Source organism: Pinus tabuliformis, chromosome 9 (assembly GCF_031772625.1).
Source record: "Pinus tabuliformis cultivar Carrire ecotype Pingquan chromosome 9, CPIR1, whole genome shotgun sequence".
NCBI lineage: Eukaryota > Viridiplantae > Streptophyta > Pinopsida > Pinales > Pinaceae > Pinus > Pinus tabuliformis.
Window position 1 is genome coordinate 817,052,716 of NC_142307.1, and position 26,712 is coordinate 817,079,427.

General features: G+C 37.9%; 1 protein-coding gene across 5 annotated transcripts in view; it reads right to left on the reverse strand.

The window, feature by feature from the left end:
* Positions 1-886: 886 nt before the first annotated feature.
* Positions 887-26,712, reverse strand: part of LOC149151296 (lysine-specific demethylase JMJ17-like) — a 288,744-nt gene continuing 262,918 nt past the window's right edge. For 3 of the 5 annotated variants that reach the window (XM_089445770.1, XM_089445773.1, XM_089445769.1), the window contains 2 exons: positions 1,894-2,193; positions 887-1,388 (listed from right to left, as the gene is read on the reverse strand). In XM_089445770.1, the coding sequence (XP_089301896.1) occupies positions 1,340-1,388; positions 1,894-2,193 (349 nt within the window). In that variant the 3' untranslated portion in view covers positions 887-1,339. Of the gene's footprint in view, positions 1,738-1,893; positions 2,194-26,712 lie in introns of all 5 variants that reach the window. The other 2 variants (XM_089445771.1, XM_089445772.1) reach the window with 2 other exon arrangements.

Sequence of the window (26,712 nt, forward strand, 5' to 3'; positions counted from 1 at the left end):
TATATTTAACCTAGTTTCTTCATCAGGAATTCAACATGTAAGGAATGTATAGTACCCAATAAGATTTTAATCTCTCTACTAGAAGTGATCCTTCTAAAATTTTGCTTTTCCATCACTAAACAATTTAGAATTCTTTGTTGCAAATGTTCTTGTGGTTGTCTCCATAAACTATTAACTTAATAAATTTCAACTCTCAGAACGTCTATATGTGATGTACTAAAATGACCCACTACTAATTCGAAGATAGCAAACAAATGAGTCACCATAGAAAAATATTTTGAGGAGCTAAGATATTTCATTATAATACCTAGACACAGAAGAGAGTGGGGCAAGAGACTTTGAAGAATGATTATCCGGAGGAAAACAAAAATAAAGTTGCGATAGACACACTGACTATTTTTGCACGCAAAGTTAAAACCGCATGAGGAAAATTATCACTTGGCACACGACATTTCTAAATTATCAATCCGTCGCTTATGTAGAATTCAAACTGAGATTGTATTCGACGACATAGAATCTAGAAGATATGGGTAAAGATTGTGAGTTGGAGGCAAGAAAACAAATAGTGAAAAACCTGTTTCAAGTGGGTTGAATGTACCGCATCTCTAGGTATCAGATGACATGTCTGTCACTTACCTGTTTCTGTGACACCAGCTGCACTACGGTGTTTGAAGTAAACACGCACGTTTTCCTCGCAGGTTTTTTATGAAAAACTCTAAAAAGATCGACATTATGTTTCTCCACATAGAGTATAATGCATTAAAAAATGTACAGTGCTCTTGTGCAATTCCAGAAGACAAAGACATTAAAACAACTTATAGGTAAGCTTTAAAGGCATACTTATAATGTCTGAACAAGGTCACTAGGTCCTTAGTAACAATCAATAAATCTATAAATTACTTGTTAGAAAACAAAATAAATGTTTACACTAATAGAATAAATGGGAATGAAACAATGCATGCATATACAGTCCATTATATATGTATCCCACCACTTAATGCTTGCCTCTGCAAGTCGGAAACTCATCATATGGAACCTCGAATATTGGTAAAAATAAATCAATGTATGTTCAAACTAGTCATGTTATACATAATATGAACACTGGTGCAGGATCGTGAATGTTCAGCACTAATAATTAGATGTATTAGTTCTCTACCTGAAGCGTAGCCTACATGCAATAACCATGAAGAATGCTTTCACGTTGCTAAGCTAAGCTGTCAGCAGCGCTGCATCGCACTTTTAAAGCAACTGACACGCAGGAGAAGCTTACCAGTGCCCGATTCCCCATCCACATATATAAGTCCAGTTCATGTCAAATCCAACATGAACCTAGCCTTAATCACACCTCTTTTACCTCTTTCTCCATTCCTCCCTCCCTTTCTCCATAACTGATTTATCAAATTTCCATGTTATTTAGTTTATGGTTTCCTTCATGCAACATCTAAAACAATGTTAATTATATGCATACAAAAATGTAGGGAGGTTTAAAAATATTTCTTATAATAACCGACTGGATGATAAAAAGGTATCAACTTTCTTATAAAGCATTCAGCCAACCTCTACTCACGTATTGATTAGTTAGTGGTATTATGTTAGTAGGATTTAGAATACATTGTGGAAAAAATTTAAGTGAATCATTTTACTACATGTGGGAATTGCGCTAATATTTCCTGGATCATGCTCTGCAATAATTACCAACTTATACTGCATCACTTATTGTCTAGTGACTTCCAATAACTGTTATTGCAAAAGGACAGAACACGACAAATTGGGAATCAATCAGCATTATACAACTTTACAAAAGCATCAAGGATTTCATTAATTATTGAGAATTGAAAAAGAATTTCCTTTGAAGTTCAAAACAGAAATGAAGAAACAAAAAAATCATTCTACCTTGTGTGTGTAAGCAATACAAAACTTTCAAACTTGCTATGTTGACCAGCTGTTCTTCTACAAGGCCTACCACTTGCTGTCAAGAGGTTCTCAGCTTGATCTGTATCCTTACTTGACACATCCATCCTCTCTAGATGTCTAGAACTGAAACTTCCTTTCAGCCTTTCCTGCAAGTTTGACCTAGCTTTACCACTCAGTCTGCTCCGCCGCTTTCCCCTTGCAAATTCGAAAGGTGGAGTGATTCCATCTCTTTCCCTAGACACCTCCTCTGATGTGAATTCACTGTTTGCAAAATAAATTCTGAAATTTGTCATATTTGTTGTCTCTAAATAAAAATTTCTATAAACAAAAGGATGTAGAAACTTCAAGCTACAATTGACAAGTTGTCACAAAAACCAGTATGCCAAAATGAAACATTCATTTGTCTTGCTCATTTGAAAGATAAATTTTAAAAGTACAGTATATAAAGACTAATTTCAACACAATGCTCCCCAGAAACACAGAAAGTGACTGGGCATGCTACTCGAAATAATATGTCTAACCTAGTTTCTCATCATGTCAAAACTGTGGGAATTTACAAGGTAAGTTCCTCAGATATAACACCAAAGGACACTGCTCACAAACAAATCACAGATCAATACACCAGTATTCTTGACGTGGTTAAAACCTTTAAAGAGGGAAACAGTCCACGCCCTGAGCCAACACGGCCACTTCAGGCAATTTATTAATAAAAGAAACTAAAATGTAAATTACTCCGTCCTTTTAATGGAAACCAATGCTGGTATTAGTTCCACCCTATTGTCAGATGCTGGATGACATAGATGACCCAAAAACGAAAAATATAAGTGTAAAACTATAAAATAGAATTTCCATGAAAAACATAACTGGAAAGATTGCAAAAAAGTCAAAATGCATAAATTTAATTAAGCTGGTACAGAAAATGGGTAATTGTAGGTAACTGAGATATGCGGAAGACACAATGAAGCAAGAGTCAAGAACACGCTCTATGTATCATAGACGTGGTAAAGCTAAGCGCTTTGATAATCTTATAAAATTTTCATTGCATCGTTGGCCCTGTTATAAAGATTGATCTACCATATGCATGATTGCAAAGAATAGCTGAGACACCTGCCGGAATCAGCAGAGATACCTCAATAGTTCATGACTGCTAAGAGTCCTCCATTTCAAAATCATCAAAATCAACCTGACTGCCACTATTCTGTCATCCTCCTTCTCCTCCTCTATCTCCAATCCAATTTGCGCATCTACTTGTGTGGAGGATGACCCTTTAAAAAGACCACCATAGTAAAAAATGACGGGCTCAAGCTGGTTCATTACAATCCAAGTTGGCTAATGCCAATTCAATACTGTTGTCCAAACCCATATCATTAGGAAACAAACCCCCCATCTTCGCTTTTCCCTTCAACCACTCCTCACTCGTAAATAAGATAATAAGACAAGGTTGGTGTGCAATTCTTATCCCACCTGCTGATACGAATATCATGTATGGTGGTGAATAAGTTCTATACTAATATCCCATACTCAAGACACCAACTCTGTAAAATAATAGTCTTGACCTCACTCAATCATGGAATCCCACCCATCATAAACGTCTGTTGGGATGGGTTAATCCATGTCGGCAAACCATAAAAAAGGGATGATCAGTTTAGAATCTTAATGACATCATCCACCCTCTGCCACCAACCATCATCTAACACTATATCCTTGAGCCTTTTTTGAAGAAGCTTGCTTTGTCTTTCTCCAGAAAGACCAAAACATTGAAATAACCATGGACCAACGAGCAGTCTTGAGCTCAATCAACCCTTAAACATGACCTCTTTTGAAGAAGCTTGCTCTGTCTTTCTCCAAAAAGACCAAAACTTTGAAATAACAATGGACCCAAGGGCAGTCTTGACTTCACTCAACCGCTTTAACAAGACGAATGAGGAGGAAAACTTTGTATCTGCAATCTTCAACAATGATAGATATGTGTACTCTTTATAGATTGTGAGGGCATTCATATGGTTTTGTAGAAAATTGAGGATATTGCATGCACCCTTAATAAGACTTCCCAACCATGTCACTTATGAAGCAATAGATTTAACTGCTAATTCAAAGAATGAATAATGCAAGGTGTCCAAAATATCTGTGGTTATTGTGCTTCCACAATCATCGTAGCAGCCTTGCAAACAGGTGCATTATTTCTTTGTGATAATTTGCATACAAGAATCAACACCTACATCTTCAATAACTCTAATGAACAACTCACCCAGGTATTATGCATCCCTGTATTTTCCAAGAGCATCCACCACTTTCAAGAAGATTGGTCCATTTAGGGAAGACACCAAGAAATTGATGAGTGAACGATATGTTACATCCATCCACTCATCAAAATCAATACTAACATTGGATTAGGGCCCTGATGATTTAATAGGCTTTAGCATTTTAAAAAACTCATTCTTTGCCTCAACCAATTCCTCGGTATCTCTTGTACTTGAATTCTTCTAGCACTTTATATGCCTCCTCTTTTTCCTTGTACTTGAATTCTTCAATGTCTCTTGTACTTGAAAATGGATATTTCTAATCCTTGTGGCATTTTTTTGTGCTTTCAATCCATGGCTATCAAAACCAGACTAGACAACAAACTAGTTGACAATAAAATGGTGAAGCTGGCCAAAATTAATAAAAATAAAATAAAATAAATAAAAAATAAAAAGTGAACCACAATACTAGTCAACCAAAAAAGAACATATGTATTCATGTGCAACCATATGAATCCATACCATTATAAACAAACATGCAACATTTCTCATGTGCGTAGGCCCTAGCATGCGTAATACATATAACTAAAATGGCATATGGTACAATCCATCTGTGGACCAAAATATATCAACAATGAGGCTCTAAATGGCCTCTAGAGTCCTAAAAAAATCATGCTACAACAAATAACTACATATCAAAATAATATCCTATTTATGGATCCTCATCATCAATATCACACTACACATTAAAATTAAACAGAAAAAACTTAACCTGTCTAATCAATGATTCTGCCTGACTAAAGGGCACATTTTCAGTAGTCATGATAGAGGAGTCCAATAATTAATGCACCAATGGTGAAGTACATAGAGGATTGTTGATTTTCTAAGTGCAATAGAGACTAGCACGATATTTCTGAAAAACTTGATAATTACTTTTGATGTAGATGTTATTATACTTATTCCAATCTTATAATTTAGTAATTATACTTCATAAATTCAACCAGAAACAATAGTAGAACAGTAGAGATCACAGTGCACAAAAAAAGACAAGATTTACCTTGGGAAAACCCACCAAGGGGAAAAGCCCAACTACCTTTTCAATAGAGGAATTCTTCTTGTTCAACGAAAGACACACCTAGACCTATGGTCAAACCTAGTCTTCCACTCCAAGTCAAGCCTCCCAATTTGATCCAGAACTTCGCTATTCCTATCTTGACCCAGAATTTCGACCCTCCTGCAGTTACAAGTCAGTGGAGAATTTCAACCCCCTGCAACAAAATGCCCTGAAAAACTGTGAACTAGAGAGATGGGATGGTATAAACCTTGGCTCTCTTTTTCTCTTTGGTTCACATTTTTTCTAGGCATCTCTTGCAGCTCACATGAGTGGGATGGTATAAACCTTGCTTTCTATTACCAGGCATCCTAGTACAACAAAGTATGCATCCTCTAATAAATTGAACTAAATTTTCCCACATTTTGGGCCAATAAACATGCCGTTGTTAGTTGGCAACTGTCTTCACAAACCAAAAATGTCCAACAACCTGGAGGTGTGAGACTCTCTAATAAGTTCTAAACTTTCTCTCTTAACAACATAAAACTTTAGCATGTAGGGAAACCCATTATAGAGGTGATAGTTACTCTTATTGTCACCTTATTCTATAAGAATTTGGCCTTGTAGCTACTAAAACACCTACTTAAAGTCCTCATCTTTCATGTATGTCTATATGTATGCATCATAATGAAAGGCTCCATGTGCATAAGAGTTCCCGAACATGTAATTTTGGAAGTGGGTGGCCTTGAAAACATCTCTACTCACTTATTTGTGACGCCCTTCTTATATTTGATGACTAGATGAAAACTCTACAAAAAACCCATCCACTTATAGTGTTTGGGTTTATTGAAGCTTAATGTAGCCCTGCAAATATTACAATGGCTAGTGCTCAGTGTGGATAGCAATTTCCTTGCCCATTAGATAGTTGTTCCACTTCTTAAAAACTTGAAACAAGGCATAGAGTCCCTCATCATGCATGATGTAGTTCAAATCTCCACTGTGAAACACTTTAGAATGATAGCTTACCAGCGAACCTCCCTGCATTAAGAATGTCCCCATACCATATCTACTTACATCTATCTCCACTTCAAAAGGCTTCTAGAAATTAGGCAATGCAAGAACTAATGCATGACTAATCTTTAATTTTAGTTCATCGAAATCTTTCTATCAATTCTCTCTCCCAATAGAAGCTCCTACTACTAGCTATTATGGCATGAAGTGGCATAGTTACAATTAAAAAAGGATGCTATAAACTTCTATCGGTACTACAATGCACCAAAAGAAGTCCTAACTTTAATGACAATAGTAGTGACTTGCCACTTGAGGATGGCCTCCATCTTCACGAGAACTATCTTGGGTTCCCACCACCAACCACATATCACAAATACAATAATGATTGTTGAACAAACTCACATTTCTTAAGGTTAGCCAACAGTTAATGGTTTCTTCAAAATCTCTAATGTTGAAGAATGTCACTAGCTTCGGTTTTCATAATTGTAGTTGTCAAAAAGAAAATTTATTATTAAAGAAAATGACTTATTGAAGAAAATGACTTATTAAAGCATGGGTTTTATGTTTGGGTCAATGTTTTCTAGGTCAAAGCCTCCATTGAAGGCTTCTAGGTTTTGTCTTGAGTCATTAGAGTCGTTGTCATTTTCATTAGACCCTTCTTGGGCTTTCGTATCATGTAAAAAGAATTATTTTTGAGTCAAAAAGATAATTTGTCACCTCCACACCAAGTTGGTCCTATCCCCAAGAAGTCGTCCTACATTAGGGTAACTCGACCCAACAGAAAGGTTATATAAGGAGAGGCAATTCGACCTATTTCAATCACTCACTCAACAAGTTCGATCTACAAGAAAGAGAAGAGGAAGAAGAGAGCAAAGAAGCTATAGAAGGACGAAATTCGCTGGGAAGACCTAAATCAAGTTTTGGGCTATCATTCTCTCACACGTGCAAAGTTTTATGGGCAGTTGTGGGGACCGAAAATCTATCTCTATTGTAGGTCCAAAATTCTGAAGTTGGGGGTCAAAGTTCTACTGTTGGGGGACCAAAATTATGGACTGACGCTGCTACTAGGATGCTGACACTTGGAGTATTTTGTCAAGATCATCTGTTGCATGGAAGGGTTGACTTCGTGGTTGTAGGAGGTCTTTGTCTAGGTCTAAGAAATATGGAAGTGTGTCATCTTGATTTGAATATATTGAAGGAAGAGTTTGTGATTTGTGAATCTATTGGGTTTTCCCCTTATAGGGGTTTTGCCCTGTATGAGCACCTACATCTTGTGTCTCTTGTTCTTGTGATCTTCATACACATATAATTTGGTAATTGCTGGATGAGAGATAAACTAATTAAGACATAAAATAAGCCAATATAGTTCACAAGAAATTCTCAAGAAAGAGGAATCATACCCTAAATCCTACTAGCATTGATTTCTCAACATGGTATCAGAGCTAAGGTCGAAGAAGGTTGGAGATCACTTTGTTGGCTTGGAAGAAAAGATTACTCCCTATATGACAAGTTACTTGAAGATGGGATTCAATATCATAAGAATTGCAAGAAGTTGGATTGGAAGGATCATTTACAACCTATCTAGGAAATTCAAGAGTGAAGGACTCTTGGTTGCACTAACAGGTACTCTTGATGATGACGATGCATGGATTATTGATAGTGGAGCATCAAGACATATGATGGGAGAAAGTGGACAAGTTCATACTCTATCAAAGGAACCATCATCTCATGCAATGGAACTAGGAGACAACAACAGTTATGCACTCAAGGGCCTTGGGTGTACATCATTGAAGCTGAAAAGTGGAGCAAAGCTACACCTCAACAATATACTCTATGTCCCAGGTTTGAAAAATAATTTCATTTCAATTTCTTGTTTAGAAGATAAAGGAGATAGGGTTCGCTTTGTAGATGGTAAAGTTTTCGTTTGGGGAAAAGATTCAAGCATTGAAAAGGCAAAGTTATTGGAGTTCGTGAAGGAAGGCTATATAGAGTATAACACCATCCCCCCAAAGCCTAGTTCCCGTGAATATCAACCCTATAGAACTATGGCATAGAAGATATGGGCATATTCATTACAAGATAATACCCTCTCTTAATCAAATGGTAAAGGGCATCCCAAACATCAAGGAAGATCATGAAGGAGTATGTAAGGGATGTGCTTTGGGAAAGAATAGAAGGAAACCATTTACAAGTAGTGATACAAGGTCTAAGGAAATATTAGACCTCATTCATTTTGATGTATGCGGGTCAATGTCTAACAAATCTTTTGGGGGGCATCTTTATTATGTGACCTTCATTAATGATCATTCTAGAAAGACATGGCTCTACCTCTCAAAACAAAGGACGAAGTATTTGAAAAGTTGAAGGAATTTAGATCTGCAATGGAGACCTTAATCGAAAGAAAGATAAAGACTTTGAAATCCGACAATGGAGGGGAATACACTTCAAAAGAACTAACTGCATATTGTAAAGAAGCATGCAATAAGAGGAAGCTCATTATTCCCTACAATCCCGACCAAAATGGAGTTGCAGAAAGGAAAAATAGAACAATTGAAGAATGTATTCGAACTATGATATTTTATCAAAATCTACCAAAGTTTTTGTGGGGAGATGCAGCAATGACAATAGTGTATATACAAAATAGAAGTCCTAATAGAATCCTTGATAATATGACATCGGAAGAAGCATTCACAAGGAAGAAGCCATGTGTGGACCATCTTTAAATCTTTGGGTGTTCCGCATACATCCATGTTCCAAAAGACAAGCGAAAGAAATTAGATCTACAAGCATAAAGGGGATCTTCGTTGGCTACAATCTTTCTTCAAAAGAATATAGAATCTACATCAAGGAAGGAAGACAAATTGAAGAGAGTCAGGTTGTCATATTCGATGAAAATCATGCCTACAAAAGATCCAAGGATATTCCAATCGATTTCGATGACGAAGATATACTAGTATTTGAAGAAGAAGAGCATCATGATAAGACAACTACAAACCAAGAAGACGAGCCTATTCAACCTGTAATTATTCTGGAAAGAAGGAAGAGGCCAAATTGGTTAAAAACTACACTTGAAGATGTCAAAGGACATGGAGCTACTAAAGGAACTTTTAGAGAAAGCAAAAGACCAAAGAGACATTGAGGATATGCAGCATATATGACAAAATTGATAGAAGTTGAACCTACTACATTTGAAGAAGCTACTCATCAAGAAGAATGGAAGAAGGTGATGCAAGAAGAATATCAATCCATTATGAAGAATGGGGTTTGGGAAATCATTCATAGACCAAGTGACAAAATGGTTTTCACCTCAAAATGGATTTACAAAATCAAATAAGCTATTGATGGAAGCATAGAAATATACAAAGCTAGATTCGTTTTAAGCGGTTTCTCACAAAAAGAAGGCATAGACTATGAAGCAACCTTTGCTCCTACTGCCAGGTATACTACTATAAGATCTTTGGTTTCGCTAAATGCTACTATGGGATGGAATATCCATCAAATGGATGTTAAAACAACATTTATAAATGGAACCATTGATGAGGAAGTATACAATGAACAACTGAAAGGTTTTAAAATAAATAGCAGAGACACATGTTTGCAGACTCAAGAAATCCCTATATGGCTTTAAGCAAGCTCCTACAGAATGGTATGCAAGAATGGATGCATATCCCTTAAGAATTGGGTTCGTCAAAAGCTCTGCAGATCCAAATCTCTATATCAAGGTGGTGAAGAATTAACCAGTCATTATACTACTATATGTGGATGATTTGTTTATTACAAGTGTGGCATGCAAAATAGAAGAATCCAAGAAAACACTGGGAGCTGAATTTGAAAAGAAAGATCTAGGACTTATGCACTATTACTTGGGTTTAGAAGTATGGCAGAAACCTGGAGAGAGATATCTGGGTCAAGGTAAATACATAATCGAGATATCGCAAAGATTCGGTATGATGGATTCCAAGCCTATGCCTACTCCCATGATTGCTAATCTCAAGAAGTTGAGAAGCTCTGACTCTAGTCTCGTCAATCCTACTAGTTATCATAAGTTGGTGGGTTCTTTCATGTACCTGGTAAATACGAGACTTGATATATGTTTTGTCGTAAATATTCCTAGTCAATTTCAGTTGAAGCCTCGTCATAACCATTGGATGGTTGCTAAGCATATTTTGAGATATCTACGTGGCATTATACATCAATACCTAAAGTATGAAGGAAAAGAAGTCAAGTTAATAGGTTTTACCGGTTCTGATTGGGGTGGCAGTGAGACTGATGGAAGAGGCACTACCTGTGGATGTTTTAGTTCGGGATCTGCAATGATTTCATAGATGACTAGAAAACAAGATCTTGTTGCGTTAAGTAGTGCTGAAGCAGAATATTTTGTTGCATGTGAAGTAGGAAAGGGAGTTGTTTGGTTGAGAAAACCTTTGTCAAATTTGTTTGCAAAGCCTCTAGATCCTACAATGATAAAATTGTGATAATCAAACAGCATCAAGACGTCTAAAGACCCTGTATTCCGTGTAAGGATGAAGCATATCAACAACAAATACCAATACATTAGGAGACTCATACAAGATGGGGTCGTGAAGCTACAATATATTCTGAAAGATGAACAGGTAGTTGATGTACTAACAAAGTCTCTTCCGAATACGAAGTTTGAATATTTTAGAAGCTCTTGGGTTAGTTGATATTACACATTTGGTTGATAAAGAGAGATGAAGCATCTAATGGCAAGATGCTTGGGAGGACATCTGGACGGCCTATGTGTTGATGTCTAAATCTCAAAGAGGGAAGGTGGGGCATTGTTCATGGAGCTCCGACCTTGGATACGCACCTAGATCCCTGGGTTGGTAGTAGAGCTTAAAATCCTAATGGTACCTAGAGTTGGCTAAAGCTTGAGTCCCCTTAGTCCCACCCAAATATATTACCTTGGTCAGGTATCTAGTCTAAAGCACTAAGTTTGCTAGAACTCTTCGTATATCATTTCATTTTGAAAAGCTTCCATGTACTCATATATGTATATAATTATGAATACCTCCCTAGTTAAGAGGGCGTGTTGAAGAATGTAACTAGCTTTGGTCTTCATAATTGTACATGTCAAAAAGAAAATTTATTATTAACGAAAATGACTTATTAAGGCATGGGTTTCATGCTTGGGTCAATGTTTTCTAGGTCAAAGCCTCCATTGAAAGCTTTTAGGTTTTGTCTCGAGTCATTAGAGTCATTTTCATTTTCATTAGACCCTTCTTGGGCTTTTGTATCATGTAAAAAGAATTATTACACCAAGTCAGCCCTGTCCCCAAGAAGTCAGCCTACATTAGGGCAATTTGACCTAGTAGAAAGGATATAAAAGGAGAGGCAATTCGACCTATTTCACTCACTCACTCAACAAGTTTGATCTGCAAGAAAGAGAATCCGAAAAAAGAGCGAAGCTGAAGAAGGACGAAATTTGCTAGGAAGACCTAAATCAAGTTTTAGGCTATCTTCTTCTCACATGTGCGAAATTTTCTGGGCAGTTGTTCGGGCCGAAAATCTGTGTCTACTGCAAGTCCAAAATTATGAAGCTTGGGGTTGAAATTCTAGACTGGCGCTGTTGTCGGGAAGTTGTCACTTGAGTATTTTGTCAAGATCATCTGATGCAGGGAAAGGATGACTTAGTCATTGGAGGTCTTTTTCTAGGTCTAAGAAGTTTGGAAGTGTCTCATCTTAATTTGAATCTACTGAAGGAAGAGTTTGTGACTGGGTTTTCCCCTTTTCGCGGTTTTTCCCTCGCTGAGCACCTACATCTTGTGTCTCTTGTTCTTGTGATCTTCATACACATAATTTAGTAATTGCTTGATGAAAGATAAACTAATTAAGAAGTAAAAGAAGCCAACATAACTCACAAGTAATTATCGAGAAAGAGGAATCAAAACCTAAATCCTACTAGCATTGATTTCTCAACATCTAACACCTAGATGAGTTGTGAGATCTGTTTTTTCTAGGTAAAGCTATGAAGAAATATATCATTCAAGTACAATATCACAAATGAATCTAGAAACAGACACAATACATCATTCACCAAACAAAAAAATATAGCTAGTGGATTACATAAACCAAAAGACATTACCAACAATTCATATAGAGCTTCCCTTTTCCTTGAAAGCGATCTTCTAGGTGTTTTTTCTTTAACTCATACTTGGTGGTATCTCTATTTGCGATCTAACTAGATCAAGTAATTAGCATGCTACAACTAATCTAACAAATCATCAATCCTTGGCATAGGATACCAATTCTTGAGCGTGATCTTGTTCAAAGCTTTGTAGTTGATACACATTCGACAAGTCCCGTCCTTATCGTGTAGTATGATGCTAGGTGATGTGCTTGGTGAAATTAGTCTTTGCTACAACAGTGTTGCAAATGTTTCATCATTTCATCTACTTCCAAGATGAATTCTATATACAACCCAATATTTGGCAATGGTACTATATTTCATGCTTCAGTTACCCCTTAATCGGTAAACCTTTAGGCTATTAAAACACTAATCTATATGCGTGCAACAACTCTCCAAATAGCACTTCTTCTGTTCAATGCATCCTTCCGTAGATGCCTTTACTTCATCAATTCGTCACCTAGTTGATTCTATCCTAAGAAATGTAATACAAGCCTCTACTCAAATTGATCAATTTCTTGCCTTGCTTAGCACTTTTCACAAAGATCTTTTATTTACTTTAGGTGCATTGACTTCCGATCCTTAATGAAGCAGTATTGGTTTTCCCTCCTTATGAAATTTGAATCTCTCATATACATGTAGGGGATTTCAAACACTACACCACACAGATCAAGTGGCACTAAATCTACCTCCACTTTAACAATCAATACAATTTGCACATACAGCATGTGATCTTACACTATTTAGAAACCTTGAGCTCTACATCCTTATTTAGCCATCCTAATGGATATGGTTTAGGATAGTCATGAACTTTAAATCCAACTTTGTTGACCATATCTTATGTAATGAGGTTGACTTGTGCACTGAAATTGAATTGGTCATTCACCTTTGTCTTCATGACCTATGTCCTAATATCCCAGACTTTACTCACCTCCTGCTCTTCCTTGCGATGAAGCTTATGCAAGTTCATCGCCTTCTACATTGTATTATGAACAATCATTTCATTTATATCCAAGCTACTCTTCGCCTAGTTACCTAGATTCATGGCTAGTAGGTTCTTCTACCTAGCATTCTCATGTTTTGTTTAGGATCATCTCTAGATGTATCTTCCAACACTTATCTCCACTATCACCATTAATATTACAATGGTTGCATTGATTGTTTGGATCCTTGCATCGATGGGAAGCGGTTGTTGTCTTCTTGTACTTTCCTTTCCACTTCATCTTCCCCTCCAACGAAGCATCTTGGTGGTCTCCTTGTTTCGAACCTATGACCTCTCATGTCAGCAAGGTGTTGACAGTGCTCGAAGTCCACCAACACAAGGGGTCTCCTAGGTATGAAGTCCCAATTAGACCTCACATTGTTTGAAATAGGAGGCCCATCCAGGAATTCGGTTTGATTTCCATTAGAGATTATACACAAATTGTTGAGATAAAAAAGTAAGTTAGCCTTGTGAAACACCAATTGCAATGTATATGATGTACTTTCACAGAAGGGAAAAGAGAGAGTGAGCCTTTAAAAGAAAAGTAATAGTACTATCCTAATAAAAACACATGCGAGCATAGAAAGGATCATTAATTAACTTGCAAAATAATTCACAAAATAACAACGATCATGAAAGCAAATAAGAACACACATTCAACAAGATGTATACCAAAGCCAACGAAATAGTTCATTTTCTTTAGTACATATGAAGACAACATACATAGTAAACATTAAAAGAATAGTCTTACAACATTCCCAATACATACATGAAATTGTGCAGGCTCTGAGAGCTTCAAGATGTTAAGTGAAAGTTCCAAGATACACAATTACAATAACGCAACACTAGCCCCAGTAGTGGAACATTAAGCCACTAGTTGCTCCTCCAAAGAATGATCTTCTCTCCTATGCCAAGCTAGAGAAGCCAAAATGAAAAGTCCTTTGCTTGAGTTGTGAGGGTTTATTTATAACAAATGAGGTGACCTTCCACCTCCCATGTGACTCTTGAGCTCCCATATGACTTTTGAACTCCTACAAGACTCTTGGACTTCCTAGTGAATTCCATGTGTGACCCTTAGGCTTCGAGACATTTTACATTTTCCAATTTTTGAAATTACATAATTAATTCCACCAATAATGTACAAAAAATGCATGGGACAAAATAACACTCGTGTTGACACTTTTGAAAGGCCATAATTTGGCAATTGTGACATGAGACTTCATCATAGTGTATCAATGTCAAGTTCTTCTCTTTGTTGTCTTCAATCCTTCATAATAAATTTTACTTGTTCTTCATCTTCACCCTCCAAAGGTTCTGGTAATAGTATTAGAGCCTTCCAAGTCATCATAAGTTGCCATCTCTCTGTCATGGTCCAAGGTTCCTTTACTCCTCCATGATAACATCTTTGTGTCTTTCTCCAGAAGTGTCCATTTGAAACCCCTTCTTGATGACCTCCTTGACCATCATCTTGCCATGATAAGATGAGAGTACCTGCAAATGAAGTTCACTCATGACAAGACTACATCAGTCTGAAAATCACCTATTCTATATTGTTTTCTCATGTAAGTTGTTGACTGTAATGGGATAGTATGCAAGGACTGAGAGGGGCATTCTTAGGTGCAGTGCACAAAGTTAGGAGGCAAGGGGTAGGAGGTTGGGCACCAGAAGTACGCAATGCGCAACAGAAAGAGAGAGAGGCAAGGCTTTGCGTAGTGGGCAAGTCCAAGAGGAAAGGGTGACAAGCTTGAGCACTATGATTGCACAGTGTGCAATGATTGAGCAAGGGGCTCTAGGGATTGAGTAGGTTTCCACCACAAGTATCAAGAGATGGCCTTACTGTCCATTGAGAATGCGTAATGAAGGCATGACCTTAATGTCTTGAAACGAAAGATGGTATGATCAAAAGGAGGCTCCAAAATTTGAATGTAGGTAAAATTTTGGCGGGGGTTGTAGCAGTGCAGGGTTGTAGCAGCTAAAACACAGGGGTACATGAAATCATTTGTAGTAAATTTTACTGCCATTGTAAGCCCAAGGTCACAAGTCAAAAGATTTGTAAGAACCATGCAAGGTCTCACAATAGGTGTCCTAGAATTGTTTGGTCGGACCACAATCAATACCTTTAGGTTCATCTCTGGCTTCTTTCACCCTAGACAGGAATGGAGGGCCTTCAATGGATTTATATGAGGACTCATGGTTTTAGAGAAACCTACTTTTTGTCAATTTGATCACCAGGGTGTGGGCTAGTCCAACCCGCATCAAGGCGAACCTATGTCTTTCTCTATGTTTATGTCTCTATAGAGTATGTATGTGGCCTTGGCATTGGTGCAATGTCGCTCAAACAACTATCGAACATGGTAATTTAACATCAATTGGTCAAAATCATCAGGCCATTGGATATCTAGTCACAAGAATCTAAATCTAGTTTACTAAAGAGAAAAGTCAAGCAAACTAGTCATTAGAAGGGTCAAACTAGATGTTGAAGGTACCTTGGACCGAAATATTAGAAGGACCAACACACTAGATTTATAAAGTCAAAGAAGCAAATTGAACACCCAATTCACATGGATGTCGATTCATTAAAAAACATTGATACCTTCATTCGATGGAGCGTGGAGTTTAAAATGCCTATTATGGAGGGTGTGCCTTTGTAGTCAACATTGATAATTACCATTGTCAAAGGAAAAAGGGAATTATGTGTTATTAAGTCATATTTACTATATTTTCTCTTAATGACTTCTTATGTCTTGCGTGAGACTTCACCAATCCCCACCTGAATCTCAACTAACTACTTAAATGGAGAACGAGTTGATTTATTGATTTAAAGTCTAGAATACACATTTCCCAACCATTTTTAAAGTCTATTTTAAATCTGGAAATTTTCTGGGTTGATCCCATATTCACAAAAATACAATTTCCATGTTGCTGGAAATTGTTATTTTCTATTGATCAAGGATGGAGAGTGATCTTCATTCTCCAATCTCCACACCAATAAATCTATGATCTAGGAGTGTTTTGGCACTCATTGGGTGGTCAATTTGAGTGAAACAGGTCATTGTCCCTGCTGTTTACTGCAGATTTTGTAGCATGATTTTATAGAGCAGCAAGCCAATTTACTTTGTAACCCTCTAACCAACAACCTAAATTAAAAAATAACATCATTGTTGGTTAGTATATTTTATCAACACCATTTTTGAGTACTTACATGCCATATTTAACATCAACCGGTGTAGCATCTAGCTGTATTATGATTTCTATTGAATATTTACACTCAGAAATCAGCAAGAATGCCAACATAATTAACTCCCCACCTCTTATCGACCCCATTTGAGGCCCTAGTCTTACTTGGAGTTGGTTCAGGTATTAAGTAGGAATCCTCCCTTGTCCTTTCAAGAGGAAGTTGAACCTAAAGGGCAAGAATTCAGACTGAGGTTACAATGAGCTCTTACCCTGTGTGTGCTGATCTTAGCACATTGTATGGACCTTTGTAACCCTGCTAATCGGATTGGTAATAGAACCACTTGGTTGTCCTTATTGCTGATGTTCTCGAAGTACTATGCTTGTACACATGCTCATCAATTGTCATATTTCTAAAGAGCATCACTTAATTCCATAAACGATTGTGTATACTCCCTAGATACTTGAGTACATCTTTTTCTTGGGAGATATACACATCATAATCACCATTTTTTTGAACTCGGTTACGTACTCATGCACACTCTACTCTTTCCTCTACCTAAAGTGATGCCAACAAATCCACTAGTCCTCTACATACCTAATAGGGTAGAACTAGGACCTAGTAAGGGTTTTAAGCACCTCCTACTTAACTATTTGGCGGCGGAGATCACCCTCTAACCTAAGTGTCCCTTTGTGGCTTTCCCACTAGTCGAGTGCATGGCCCCCTAATTTCAATTGTGCAAATGGAATCGTTTGCTCTTCTACTATGTTATGGACATATAAATAAGCTTCTAACTATTGCAAGTTGCAACCAATGATTTAACTTATCGCCATCAATCTCACTTTGATAGTGTTTCATGTCCACTTTAGACAAAAATTATGAGGAATATGGCATGAGAACTTAGCTGTTTCTCTTGCTCTTTTTTCAACTCCTTTTCTAGCTCTTCATTATCTCCTAGTTTCTTATTCATTCTAGTGTTTGAGTTGAAGCCACAAACCTCCCCAAAACATCCAAACTTCTTTTCCAAAAACAAAAATAGGTGGGTCCTATGAGGAGAGATATCATCAACTTGTCCTTCTAACATCAAAAATATCTCTCGTGCCTCATTGCAGGGATTGTTGCAATTGGACATGTTGCACACTTTTTGTCAAAGCTCCAAGGAAGCAGATATGACAAAAAAAAATAAAAATCAAAGGTCCAGTTCATCAGTCATCAATTCATTCAGTGTTTGTAAACCCATTCTACAAATTTATAATGTAAATGATGCTAGTAAGACTGTGTATGTATGTAACAACTAGGGCCAAATTCCACTTTAGGAAGCTCTTTTGAAGAAGATAATTGTGGTATTGAATTTATCTTTTCGAGAAGACCAAAATCGATCTAAAGATCACTAAATTTGGATAAGGAAAAATACATTTTTAAAAGCAAGCCCACACGTGTAATTTATCAAGGTCGACTTGGGGTTAATTAGACAAAGTGAACCCCTCTCCATCTCTTATAAAAAGAAGTGACCTCCAAGCTCATTCAACACATTCACAACTCATACTTCTCTCTGAAATAGCCGCAGAAGAAAGAGGTCTCCAATGAAGGTGGTAAGGGCAAGGTTGCCATCAAGTCCGGGCTAATTTGATATGTCGAGGCTATTGAAAGCATGTCTGAGCTAATTTGATGGGTATTTAAGGACTATTCTGGGAAGTGTTTATCTTCTCTTGTTTGTCGCATACCTACTATGGAGATTGCAGGGTTCGGACCTATGTTTGATGGAGGTTGAGAGCCCTAGTTATCAGCCTAGCCTGGTCCACATTCACTGCAACCTTCACAAATAAAACTGCAGAAAATAAATAGCGTTGGTAACTGAGAAAATATTAGCACACACACTTAAAATTAACACAATTGTTTTTGAACAAAAGTCCCTGGAAAAACCCAACTTGGGAAAATCGATGCAGCAGATGAGGGTTTTATTATTATGCAACAGTGAAATAATTTGAGTACAATTTGGATGCCAAATACTGGCAATTTTGCTGAGAAAATACTAACAAAAATCCAATGAGGAATTTTCCTTAGACCGTGGGAAAATCTCGGCTCTGACTATGTTGGCTCTGCGTCACCCTAGCACAGTCCCTTCTACACTCAGTCTGAATCGGCTTCTCCTTAAGGTGTCTAGTCTGTTGCTATCTGGGAAAATGTTTCTCCTAGCCCCTGAAACCTCTATCCAGCTTTTGCAATTGAAACATGGTTTTTCCCCAGCAGAATCAAAATTGCCTCTAGAGGCTACTACGTTGCCCCAGCGTCACCCCTCCTTGTGGTTCTTCTACCTCTCTGCAAATGTACTCATCAGATCTGGAAATCTTCCTCCGACTTCACTGTCTCTACCCCTCTCTCACTGCTTTGATCTCTGACTCTCTCTCCCACAACTGACTGCTGCTACTCAGGAAATCAATTTGCCAATAAATCGAACTTCTCGGGTGTCTTCTCCATCACCACATCGACCTCCTCCTATAATCCTCTGTTGGAGCACCAACAGCGAAGATTAAAACTTAATCAATGGTTAGGATCATTTCTATATCGATCCGTGTGACTTTCTAGATGATTCTCGCCTTGACTTAATTAACATTGATTACTTGACCATATTCCCTAAGTTTATATTTAGGAAATATTTAAAAACTAGTTAATAATCTAATTAAGTCATTTCTAGGAAGAATTTCAAGAAACAATTTCTAGGTTTTGGACATCTCATGTATTCTAGCCTCTCCACAAAATTTTGTGGCTAGAATACATTCGGTGCTACAAAAACTAACAAATGATGCTAGTAAGACCGTGTATGTATGTAATAACCTAGGTAAGCCTATTATTTTGGCATAAGCTTCATCCTAGGAAGTTTTTCGTCTGATTGACTCATCTGTGTTTCTAAACATGGATCATCAGCAGAGTTTTTCCCACCAACCTCACCCCAAAGCTAGGGTAGAATTAAGTGATCATAGTATTAAGTGAGTCATAGTGTTTTAGTAGAGTCTTATGTAAAAGTGGTTTGGTAATAATTTAAGCAAGTTGGCTAATTTATTTTATTACAAATAACTTCGTCTACTAGATCATATTGTGTCGCAGAATTGGACATGTAATTTGAGGGTCTATACCGAATGGGTGTTCCCCTTTGAGGGTTGAAAATGTAATTATCTTATTTAAAAAATATTTTAGTGTGTAGTTCCTCATACTTAGACACCATGGCTAAAATATTAGAGGGTCGAAAAAATTATTAATCCCCTCAAGTGTCAATTAATTAAATTTTCTAGCAAAAATAAATTAAAATCCTAAGCAATAAAAATTTAATTACTTAGAGTCAAAATTAAAGTCTTAGAGAAATTAAATTTTCCAAGTGGAAAAAATCGTTAGTATCAAAGAAAATAATTTTTGGAGGTACCCCACCAAGGGAATATTGGAAATTTCAAGAAAAATTAGACCCTTGGACCTTGGTGGTTAAGTCAAAGTCAATTTTTTGATAAAATTAGCTAAAAACAATTAATTTTGAGCTAATAAAAAAAGAGTGAAATAGGAAATTCGAAAATTCCTCAAAAATAAATATTTTCAATGGTGGAGATTAAAAGATGATCAAATATTTTTCGACCGTTGAGATTATCTTGACAAGGATCAAGCCAACTAGCCATTACTTTTTCAGCTTGAAGGATTTATCTATAAATTAGGAGTCATTTGTGTCTCAACCCATCTGATATTTGGCTAAGAAAATTTTGCAAAAAAGACGATGTAATGCTATTGTCCCATTGGGAACTTTTTTTGAATCATAATAAAAGTTTGGGGTGTAGTTTATGGTGTTTATTGTCTACTGATTTGAGGTATGTGCTCAGTACAGGCTTTCCTATATTGTGCTTAAAACTTTGAAGTTTGTTTATTCATTAGATGGCGATAAGAATATTTTATTAGTAGATTTTGGGTCTATCTTAGGTAATTCGATTCGCCATGTGTCTAACAAGCTTTCTTGAAGAAAATATATAGTGTTTGCAAGTTCCCTAGCCCTTGGGCTCCAAGTTCACAAATTGTGGACGTAGACTAACCTTGTCTGGACTTCAAATGTTTGTATAGTTTATCTAACTTCACTAAGTTTGTAACTTGCATTTATTTTCCAAAGTATACTTAGCCATTTATCAAAAAATTTCTAAAAAAAATATTTCTCAAAATTCCTTTTAAAAGCATTGTATATTTGTATATTTGTAAATAAATTTGTGTAATATATTTTGTAAAATATTTTTTCTAATTGGGGTTTTGGGTTTTGAAATTTTTGTATATATTGGGGTTTTGGGTATTTGTAAATTTATTTGTGCAGGTGAAATCAAGTGAGAAGAGTTGGATTAGAGCTAGATCTAGGCCCTTGAGGGTAAGATCTAGTCTCCAAAATTTTTGCAGGGCCAGCCATTGAATAATTTGCAACAAACTGAAGATCTGTAGCAAATAAAATTTTTCAGAGTTGTGATTTCAAGTTTTAGGGCTCCTAAGACCGGATCTCCCCTCTCCAAGGCCAACGTCTTCGTCCTAGGGCCCTATGTCAGCCCTCTTTGGCCCTGCATCACCCTTTCTAGCCTCTTGGAAACTGGTTGTAGCCCCTAAGGGCCTCAGCCTGCCCTATTTCCCTTCGCCACAAGCCTTGTGGGCCTCTCCACGCCTTCAGCCCTCTTCCTCTTCCTCTAGTCCCTGCTCCGTAGCTCCTCCTTCTCCTCTCCTCCCCTCCCTCAGCCCTCCTTCCAAGTCCGCTAGCCTCCTCCTCTTCTCAACTCCCTTTGTCCTCCCTTCTTTCCCTTTCCTCCCTCATTTCTCCCTCTGCTCCCTAGTTGCAGCCCTCCAAGGGCTTATGACCCCCATTCTCGGCCTTCTTACCCTAGGTCGTGGCCATTGTTCGGCCTAGAGCTAGATCTAGGACCTTAAGGGTAAGATCTAGTCTCCAAAATTTTTGCAGGGCCATCCATTGAAGAATTTGCAACAAACTGAAGATCTGAAGCAAATAAAAAATTTAAGAGTTGCGATTTCAAGTTTTAGGGCTCTTAAGATTGGATCTCCCCTCTCCAAGGCCAGCGTCTTCATACTAGGGCCCTGCATCAACCCCTCTTAAGGCCTGTGTCACCCTTTCTAGCCTCTTGGATACTGCTCGTAGCCCCTAAGGGCCTCAACCTGCCCTCTTTCCCTTGGCCACAAGCCTTGTGGGCCTCTCCACGCCTTCAGCCCTCTTCCTCTTCCTCTCGTCCCCCCTTTGCAACTCCTCCTTCTCCTTTGCTCCCCTCCCTTGGTCCTCCTTCCAAGTCTGCTAGACTCCTCCTCTTCTCGACTCCATCTGCTCTCCCTTCTTTCCCTTTCCTCCCTCATTTCTCCCTCTTCTCCTAGTTTCAGCCCTCCAAGGGCTTACAACACCCATTCTCGGCCTTCTTACCCTAGGTTGTGGCCATTGTGGGGCCTAGAGCAAGATCTTGGACCTTCAGGGTAAGATCTAGTCACCAAAATTTTTGCAGGGCCAGCCATTGAAGAATTTGCGGCAAACTGAAGATCTGAAGCAAATAAAATTTTTCAAAGTTGCGATTTCAAGTTTTAGGGCTCCTAAGCCCAGATCTCCCCTCTCTAAGGTCAGTGTCTTCGTCCTAGGGCCCTGCGTCATGCCTCTTAGGGCCTATGTCACCCTTTCTAGCCTCTTGGAGACTGGTCGTAGCCCCTAAGGGCCTTAACCTGCCCTCTTTCCCTTGGCCACAGGTCTTATGGGGGCCGCTCCACGCCTTCAGCCCTCTTCCTCTCGTCCCTACTCCGTAGTTCCTCCTCTGCTCCCCTCCCTCAACCCTCCTAACTCCGGTAGACTCCTCCTCTTTCCGGCTCACTCTATCCTCCCTTCTTTCCATTCCTCCCTCATTTCTCCCTCTTCTCCCTATCTGCGGCCCCCCAAGGGCTTATGACCCCCATTCTCGACCTTCTTACCCTAGGTCGTGGCCATTGTGGGGCCCACGACAACCCTATACAACTTTTACCCTAAGCCACTAGGACTTTTAAGGCCTTTTCCCTTCAGCGCAAAGCCTTCTTAGCCTTCCTCCTCCTTTGCCTCTTTTATGGCCTCATAGGACCTCTTCCGCTCAAAGCTAGCCCTATTGGGCCTAGCGTTGCCCTCTCTTGGCCCTAATTTGCCTCTCTTCCATCTCTGTGAGTAAGTTTGATTTTGGGACTGAATACTTAGTGCGTTTTGTAGAGAAATTGGCTCAAAAGTTGTATTTTCAGGTGGCATAATCATTGGAGAAATTTTGGCATTTTAGGCAAGTTTTCTATAAGGCATTAGGGCTAGGGTTTGCTCTCTAAACTCTCATTTTATCATTGTTTTACTTCAACTGTCATATTCATTTCATAATAGTGAATTGAAGGCCCTAAAATCACATCTAAGTCGTCTACACACCCTAATAATTTCATTGTAAAAGTTTCTAGTGTTTTCGCTACTTGGGCATTAAATATCTAGCCTAGATCTATTTGTTTGCTTGCTGGAATATCTCTGCATAATCACTACATAAGATCTAATATAAATCTGAAAAGAGCATTCTAAAGGGCATAAAATTGATTGACGATTTCTAGCATATTATCATAGCTTCTAGACATCTTGGGCATTAACATTTTGGGCTCGAATCTTCATCTCTGCATAAAAGGCATTAACAATCTTCTTTTTGACATTATCAGAGTGTGTGTTTCTTATTTCATCAAATAGCTATCAAAAACAAATAGACAAGAACACAAGATGTAGGCATTCTGCTAGGGCCAAAACCTCTACCTCTTGGAGAGGAAAATCCGCAGAAAATTCTTCTAATAGAGATACCAATTGATGAACACCAAGACCATGACCCTTGACTGACTAAGCCACTCCAAGACCACATCAATCCTCTTCTTCATACTACTGATATCAGCATCATCATCACTGCACCTTTTTCGAGATCATCATTCTGTCTGCACCACCGATATCTTCATTGTTTCACCATAGTTGCTCCTTCGATGAGATTATACCCTTGAGACAGCGTCACGATTGAGATCGTAACTATGCATAATGGTTATGATTGCAGAGAGTAGCATCGAGACCCTTATCTTTCGACTTATGCCAAGAATGTAACCATTACAATGCTATTCGAAGTCTGATCCTTATGCGAAGAGACACAGTCTTGTACCCTTCCGAGTTTTAGCACCTTGAACTTGACCAATATTTCAGAGTGGAATACAAAGGTATCACTGTACCTTATCGTCGAGGTCCTGCTCCTAACTATCCCATCCGAGAGTGTACTTCTTCAAGATATGTGAACTTGCACACCCTACTCTTATCCGAGTTATTGCAGAGAAAAATGTGAGGTTTTGTTTCTTCCATTTGCAGTGACCCTAGGTGGGTATATATAGTGGTCATGCCTCCATAATGAGCCGACATAACCAAGTGACCTGTTGTGTCTATTTTGCTAACCGACCTGACTTCAATTTAAATTATTTCGCTAGCCAATGTGACAGAGTTTTTCATCGTTTTGCTTGCTTGTATTCAAGAGGATTGTGCTAGTCTTGGAGGGTTGTTCTAGACAGTAGGTAGCTTCATATACATTACAAATATGCTCAAGAAGAGCTTTTTAACATGATTTTAACTCTTTGACTTTCCTAAACCTATGGAATGAGCAAGAAACTCATTCATATAATTTAAAAAAAATAATATTTCTTTTCTTTACAAGTACAAAGATCAAAATTACATGTATAAACACCAAACCTACTTACATTTTCTTCAACAATCCCTCTTAACTAGGGAGGTATTTACAATGGTACTTGGTCATTCTCAATCTGAAAAATTTCAGATAAGTATCGAATTAATAATCCCATCTGTATAGCATCATATCAACTTGCATTGTCACTGTGCAAGGCCTTGACTAATAGCCCCATCTCTCCACAAGACCATGAGCTACAGTGCTGGCGAGACCAATGATTTATAGACACCTTCATCATTGTCTCTTAAGGAACATACCCACCCGGGTGTTCACTAAGTATGACCTTCTAGGACTATTCTTATCTTTAGTTCCCAACCCTTAAAGAATATCAGTCCTCTTGCCTACTCTTATCTTGGATGCCCTACACATCCTCAAACAGTATTGGATGCCAGATGATTACCCAACCCTCCATTCTTTCTTCTTAGGTGAAGACAAGAATGTTGTGTCTATCATGTGTCTTCATTTCCATTCATGGCCTTCATCTAGACTTACGGTTGTTAGTCCTGGTCTAGTGCATGACACATGAAATAGAAAAACACAACTGCCACTCCTTTGTAATCAGGGGTGACTTAATTCAAGCTCCCTCTTGATCAGAGACCTGTTAGAGCTTCCTCTTAGCTAGGGACTCTTCAATACATCCGCAACTTCTTCTTCATGGGTCCTTCAATTGCTTGATCAACTTCTCTTCTTGATGTCATGAAAGTTAGTTAAGCTTCTTTCTTATAGGGCAATAGTCATTGATCAATTTCCTCCTTAGTTCGTCATGTCATTCCTTTCTTCATGGAAAGTGGCCTTCTTCATATCTGGAACCTTCGTCATATGACTACTTCCTCATCATGCTTCTTCCATTCATCACATGAATGCTAGTTGTACTTGTAAGTAGCCCTGCATAAACTTATCCAGATATTATTCAAGAAATCAAGTATATCATTAAATCAAAGCGTACCTTACTAGGTGGCTCTTCATCACGACATCTTTCTGTAGGTATTAGCATCTTGCACACATACTAACATATCTCCCAAAGATAACCATTGTCAAGGGTCTTCATCTTTTTCAGACTTTCATCAAAGTCTTCATATGTTTCCGAGAGATTTCATACTCCAATCTTCTTGGTCTTTTGGTTGTTGATTGCCTTTATCATGGTTGCATGTCTCACAATCTCTTACTTCCTAACACATTCCATTCCCAGCAGCTTTTTAATCAGAGTTTCTTCATTGTAGTAAATCACCTCATATTTCATATGAGGACATATTATGTTGTTTTCATCTAGTGTGGCATATCTTTCTGCATCCTTTCAGAGGAGGAGATCCTTTTCCTTCAATCATGCTTCTCAAGTTAGAGGTATTGATCTGCAACCATACAACATGACATTATAAAACTTAAATACAAGTACGCATACCTCATTTTAGCCAGGCTTCTTTCAATAGCTTCCTTGATTGAAATATCTTCAACCCCTTGCACTGCTATTACGTCATCATATCATTATTCATGAACTTCACAGGTTGGAGTTTCTATTGAAACACTTGCCTCATCCTTGGATCAGTGAATCTTCTAGTGAAGATTCGATCAAAGAATCTTGAGGATCTTACAGATCCCTATCCAGCAAATGTTTCCCTTTTGATGCATGTTGAGCATTCTTCAAATGTTTGAGTTCTGCAAAGTTGTTGCCTACAACTTTCTTTCTTTCATAGAAACCCTAAGTTGTTAACAAAAGTATCATACTTATCCTTGTGATTATAGTCACCCTCGTGATGATGTCATGAGATCTTGTTTCTAATACTTCCATAATGTCACATCATATCCGATAATATATTGTAGTCACATTCTTCGCAGGATTTAGGAGCCCAAAAGGAGACTTATAGAGAGAGACTAACTTAAAGAATTCTACTCCCTCTTACCATGGGTTGCATTCAGCTTCTTCCATCCTATCTAGTGACATGAATTTTCTTTTCCTTCTATCAATGTTCTTTTAAGAACCATACTGTTCGTAATTCCTTTTCTAGCTTCCCTAATGTCTACCTTATGAATTCAAAGGAGACCTCATTCAACGACTTCACTCATCTATGAGGACCATAACTATCGTCCTTATTTCATGCAAGGACCTTTTTTATGAGGATTATGATTATCCTCTAGCATTTCCATTACCTTGCAAACCGAAGTCATTAAACCAAAAATTGATTAAACATGAGAAATACTTACTTGGCATGTGAAGAGGAGATCTTCACCTTGATGCTTCCTTTGCTTGAGCTGCCCATCATGAACTGCTAGTATCCTTTTACCAAGACTTCTTTGGAGACCTTCTAGCACCATGACATTTTTGATCTTGTCATCACCAAAACTGCTTTATGATCTTGAGATCATCTTGATTCCTAATTCATCTTCATGGTACTTTCAACTCCTATATTTGAACACATTGTTGACATGCTCGTGATACTGC